Here is a 6,082-nt window from a genome sequence, read left to right as displayed (position 1 = left end):
AACCACTTAACCATTGGCGCCAAATATAATCCCGCTGCCCCATTCCAAACAAATCAAAACTAGACTTACTCCAATTTAGCTCGCATTAATTATAAGATTGAAATACGAAATTTATGGTGCTTCCATATAACTGGATATCTTTCTAACGATCAAAGACTGATCACTCAAAGCATCTTCTTATGCCCCTGCTGTTATCAAGCATCATCGCTGGAATGGAATTTGGAATGCTGGACCAAATGCAAAATTCTCCAAACGTCACTCAAGAAAGTTCCCTGTGCATCCTTGCCATTAAGCTAACGGCAAGGGTAAGTTAGCGATCCATGACTGAAGTACTACAGTGCATCAGCGAAACAGCCACACAGGGACACCACACAGTGCTTGTGCTCCTTGCCTCGCTTGCCCCTAGTTGAACAAGTGTTTATCAAAAAAATTAGTATCAGCATGATTTTCCTAAGTAACATTTCTCTTAGTGGGGAGGAAAATTGCCCTAATTGCTCCCTCCCCCCCCCCAATTTACCCCTGTCCCTCGGGCAGTTAATTTTGTGCTGCAATGTCAGCTGCTAGCCATTTTGGCTAACGGCGGTAAGGCACAGCAGTTTCTGAATCCAGCCCTGGACAACGGCACATTCTTCTTCATCTGCAAAGTTTTCAAGAAACTTGTACAGCCTTTCTTAATAGCAGCCACATTGTGGCTTTCAAATAGAGGTTGATGAGCAATTAAAAGCTTATGCCAGTGCTGTAGTAACTGATGATAAAGATGAAATTTTATTGTCAACAAAGAGAACAAAGCATTCAACAAAGTGGTATGATACTTTCAAGACCACATAAGCTTTCAAAGCTGTGACAGACAAGAATTCTGGAAATTAAGCACAGTAATATCGAGTGCAGAAGTTCCAAGCAGAGTAAGCGTATGCCTCACATGAAGTTCTCTTACTCTTTTAGAGAAAAGCCTATATAGGTTGCGGGGCAGCCAATCGCACAGTGCAAGGAGTCCAGAAATTGGCATTAGCAATGTGTTAGCCCTCGTTCTTTTGAAAGCAACATCTTGGCTGCTGGCCCCGCTTTGCATATCGTGTTAGCCCTCGTTCTTTTGAAAGCAACATCTTGGCTGCTGGCCCCGCTTTGCACATCATGCAAAGAACAGTAACATAACAGAAGGTGCTACAAAACTTGCAAGAGATAACATTAAAAAAAAAACAATGTAGTTAATTGCACTACACACAAACACAACAGCATCAGAGTACTCACTGGACTACTCCTCAAGCAACCATTTAAAGCAATCTGTGATGCGAAAGAAACAATCTACAAGGTAGTGATGGAATATCATCACTAATATAGGCAAGTGAATGAAACATGGCTTTACATGTGAAATATATAACTGAAGCAGCATACATCTGATGAACACGAAATGAATGAAACATAACATATTGGAAGCTGATTTAAAACATAAAATAACAGAAACAAAATAGTTAATTACACTACATACAAACAGAACTGCACCTGAGTACTCAATGTACTTCCTTAAGAAACCTTTACTAAAGTCAGCAACCATCGGATGGTAAATAATTCAAATAATGTAACCGTTACTTTTTTTTTCTCAGAGAAAACAATAATGTCCATACAAGTACAGATGAAAAAAAAAAAAAGGATTCATATGACTGATGCTCAGTTGGGCATCAGGTGCATTCAAAACCTCTTATTGAGGCACAACCTGAAAACGTGAAAAATAATCTGCTAGTCGAAGAAACCTTCCCAAACTGGGCTCTCCATTTTCTTGAAGAACTTGCGCTTCTTTGGGGCAGGTGCAGGAGCTGGAACTTCACTTGTAGAACTTGAGTCCGCTTTCTTCTCCAGCTCTGTTGACTTTCCGGACAATGCTGTAGTTGCAGAAGCCTGCAAGAAATTGTAAAGCACATCCAAAGCTGTGGCAGGTGTGGCTAGACTATTTTATCAGAGTGAGTGTAGAGAAAAAAACTCCAAACCACAGAGCACTCATAGTATTGTCTTTTTTAATAATAATAATGGTTCATGCATGTGCACTAGGGTCCCCTTAACTGACAGCTCAGTGTATTTCCAGGTCGCCAAAATAACTAGCATAACATGATGGAGCATGACATGAAATGCTAACATGAAACCTGACAATTATAATTCTAATGGGACTGAAGAGCCTAACATACTCGAATAAAGCAGATTTTCAAATTATCCAAAAATGAAACAAAAGTGAGCCTGTGAAAAATGCTCCTCAACCAATCCAGCGTCAAGGTTTCGGGCTGGTGGCCCGGCACAGCGCTGAGGTGCATGCATACAGGAGCTAGCAATACAAGCAGTTGCTGGATGAATATGTGTCTCGCAATTACCTAATAAGGAGCCACTCATGGCCCATCTAGACAACCAGGCCAGCATAGTGTGTTCTGTGTTGATGAGCATGTCCAGCAATGGCACCGTTCAAGCTCCAGCATGCCAGGCGCCCCTCAACATATCACCGGGCATGCACTAGTTACTAACAGCAGAATCTGATTAAGAATCTTGTTGCTTATTGCAGGATCCCATGCTAATCAGACTTGGAGTGACGCTGCATTAACAGGCATTCCTCCACAGCATCACAGGTCTTGAGCTGTTCACTGAAATCAATTTATATTAGCAATTACAGCACCCCTGAAATTCTATGAATTATCAGCATCTTCAAATTAACTGATACCATTTAGTCATCAGCTATGTTTAACCGAGAATATTAACACAACCTAGGCTAAACGAAACTGCTCTTCAAGGAATACTAGGCTTGTCAAAATCTTAACGCGTTAAAACATACCACAGAATGATACCCCATGAGAATTGACAAACAGTAATACAAGAGCGCAGCAGAAACGAGACAAAGAGGAGAAGAGGACAACAGCGGCCCAGTTGCCGTTGATGTCCTCTTCTCCTCTTTGTCTTGTTTCTGGTGCGCTCTTATATTACTGTTCCTCATGGTTGACCAACTCTCCCAATCAGCCGTTTATTGAGAATTGATCAAGCTAGCTCTCCACAAACTTTTTGAACTTTTTAAAGAAGCTTAAGTACAAAAAAAAATATGCACGATAAAATAATATTTGCAAGAATAAAGCTGCTCTCCATGTCTGACAGTGCTGTACGCCAAGTAGGAAACAATGCCATGCTTCCTTATTCTTCGCTGCAAATGCTTTCCCATTTAAAATTCCCTGACAGGTTTGCATGACTCTACCACACGTCTTGGCTTCACTCTTAAGAGAAGTTTAACAAAACAGCATCCTGCAGTTAATCTGAAATTTTTTTTGCAAGGCTAACAAGATATTAAAATATACGCCTCTCACGCATACACTTTTTAATGATTTGTGGCTTGCTTTAGCTTTAGAATTTTCTTCTACGGGATCTGCATTTTACTTGTCACTTTCAAAGACAAAAAAGAACCCAGCAGAAGCTCCAATGTCACTACACAACCTAAGAAATGAGAAATAAACACTAAAATTTCACATTGCCAAACAAAAGCACTTACCAAGCCAGTACGCTTCCCCTTACGTGGTGAAACTTTTGCTTGCGGTTTCTGCAAGGAAGAAAATTTTCAGTTAATTGCTGCAGTGTCCATATATCAAAGAAGACATGCTTGAAGAAAAAACTGTCCCAGTTGCAAACACTCCCTTTCAGTGACGACATTCCTAGTGCAAGACAAACAATTAGGCACCGACAGAGCAACATGATGTGCATTAAGAGGGCTCGCCAGCTTTAGTGCAACTCGGATTTGAGCCTTATCTTTCCGCAGATGGCACCACTTACACACCATAAAAAGAAGGTAAATTCTATTCCACTGCAGATGTGTAAATCCTACCATGATACAAAAGCATTCACGTGCACAATTTAGGACTGCCAGTGTTATTTATAGCTAGAACTTCCTGCTATCTTGTTTAGTGTGAGAGGGTTACTTTACAAGTTCACACTGTATGGGGTGATGGTGGTAATGAAATGGCTGAAAAGAATGTTGCCAGCTACAGCAATTGCTTTCTAATATCTTTAGCAACCAAGCTCCGGCCAGTGGAAAGAAAAGGGATAGGGGAGGATAGCAATGATTACTAAAGAGAGGAGTGACAACGAGAAACAACAGTGGGCTCACATTGTTAAGAATACAGCAGAAGGCAGGTTTAGAGTAAGGTTAATTAAAAATGGGGGACCCCAGGCACATCTAGCCACACCCTTTTGACATCAGAATTCTGCACATGCATGCTAGCATAATGCACTCTAGTAAATGAGGATATTGTGCTAGGAGCTCGTTGCACTAATTTACCTATTTATTAGCAGAAAAGTAATTACATTATCTTCTTGAAAAAGTACCATCTGCTAGAGCACCTTAAAAAAAAAAAAAGAAAGATGCCTAAAAATGATGACAGCCAAAAATCCACAAAACAAGCCCATCGTAACAATATTCTAGAGCAATGTAGAAATTGTGACATACATTCAAAGCCCATACATGTTTTGCCATACATGCCAAGATCAAAGGTGCACACGTATACTGAGATGACGATCTGGAAAAACTTTCTGCTGTGCAAAGAAATTACTTAGAAGCTACTGACTACAGCATATTTTCTAGCTTTGTTCTTTCATTTGGGAACCTTTAGTTTAATGTAAAAATGCTTTCCAGCAGACTGCGCCTCATACCATCCACTGAAGGATGACTCGCAGACATCCAGCTCCCGTTTGCTTATCACCATGCCATGTGTAAACATGTAAACAGATTACAACAAAGTAGTTCAGTTCATGTTTCCTTCATTGTTTAACCATTACACAAGTGCTTTCTTAATGTGAATAAACATCGCACTGTGTCAATCATGTGTAAATAACTTATTGCATTTAAAAATAAATAAAGATAAAACTGAACAAGGAAAGTACCTGTGTTATGAATAAAAAGAGCGCAAGCCTGCTGACAGCCTTGCTTTGTCATCGTAAATGTTCTTGACAGAGCATTTTAGAATGCTAACACAGCACTTTGGCTGTAGCGTCTTACTGCTGCTGAAGAGTGCGCAATCACTTGAAGTGAAATGTACACAGAAAATGCGCACAACTCTTTCAAAGCTTGTAAGACGCGGACTATTGGCTCAGCAGGGGAAAATATTGTGTCCTAAACATGTAAAAATATTATATATATATATATATATATATATATATATATATATATATATATATATATATATATATATATATATATATATATATATATATATGTATATATATATATAGCAGATGAAGTTTATATAGGTCAATTTCTTAAAGGGGCAATGAGAAAGAACAACATGATTAGAACTACGATTTTAATTTCTGCTGTGTAAAAAAAAAACAGAAAAATGAAACTTTAAGTAAAAATCTTGCAACATTTTCTTTAAAGCAGACAACTGGGCTAGTTGGTGACCTTTAGATTCCAGGCACATGGCAACTAGCGCTAAAGAAAAGGACAGAAGAGAGACTGGCACCACGAATGCTAGACATCAACTTACTTTTATTTCAGACACATTCAATATTGTCAGTCTGCCCAATAAAACATCAAATGGTGTATGTGGCTTGCAAGACCAATGTGTTCTACAGAATTCCCTTGTCATGCGGGAATCACTACATCGGCCAAACTGGTCGATGTAGCAATTTTCATTGTGCTCTATTGGCCACCCGCAATACATTAGTGGTGGGGGGTGTCTACTCCAATTAGACTCAACTACACTCTGTGCTCCATTGGCCAAACATTGATACATCCGCCAAACTGGCTGATGTATCAATGTTCGGCTAATGGAGCACAGGCTGGCTGTCGAGGCACTATCAGGCTTGGGATACTTAGCGGCACATTGTAAACGTTGTGAAGATAACTGTGCTCCGATATAAAATCAGACACAGGTCATTTTTTCAAGTCCAGACCACAAGGACCGTGAAATACTGGAAGCCTTTCTCATTCACATGAAATGACAGTCATGCATAAGCAAGCCATCCTTATCTTTACCATTCAAAGAATTGCAATTCTTGAACCGAAAGGTGCCGTTGCAAATGCGATCCTTTGTACACCCCTGCACAAAAGTGGAGAGACCACACGAAC

At 39.8% G+C, this 6,082-nt stretch overlaps 1 protein-coding gene across 8 annotated transcripts in view; it reads right to left on the bottom strand.

Moving 5' to 3' along the window:
• Nucleotides 1-742: 742 nt before the first annotated feature.
• Nucleotides 743-6,082, bottom strand: part of LOC146197217 (uncharacterized) — a 129,869-nt gene continuing 124,529 nt past the window's right edge. For all 8 annotated transcript variants that reach the window (XM_084599009.1, XM_084599013.1, XM_084599011.1 and 5 more), the window contains 2 exons: nucleotides 3,512-3,559; nucleotides 743-1,893 (listed from right to left, as the gene is read on the bottom strand). In XM_084599009.1, coding sequence (XP_084455135.1) covers nucleotides 1,735-1,893; nucleotides 3,512-3,559 — 207 coding nt within the window. In that variant the 3' untranslated portion in view covers nucleotides 743-1,734. The remainder of the gene's footprint in view (nucleotides 1,894-3,511; nucleotides 3,560-6,082) is intronic.

The sequence above is a fragment of the Amblyomma maculatum genome, chromosome 3 (genome assembly GCF_055883805.1).
Source record: "Amblyomma maculatum isolate TAMU_Amacu chromosome 3, ASM5588380v1, whole genome shotgun sequence".
Classification (NCBI taxonomy): domain Eukaryota; kingdom Metazoa; phylum Arthropoda; class Arachnida; order Ixodida; family Ixodidae; genus Amblyomma; species Amblyomma maculatum.
Note: the sequence above shows the minus strand (reverse complement) of the source record. Positions and strands in the feature narration are given on the sequence as shown.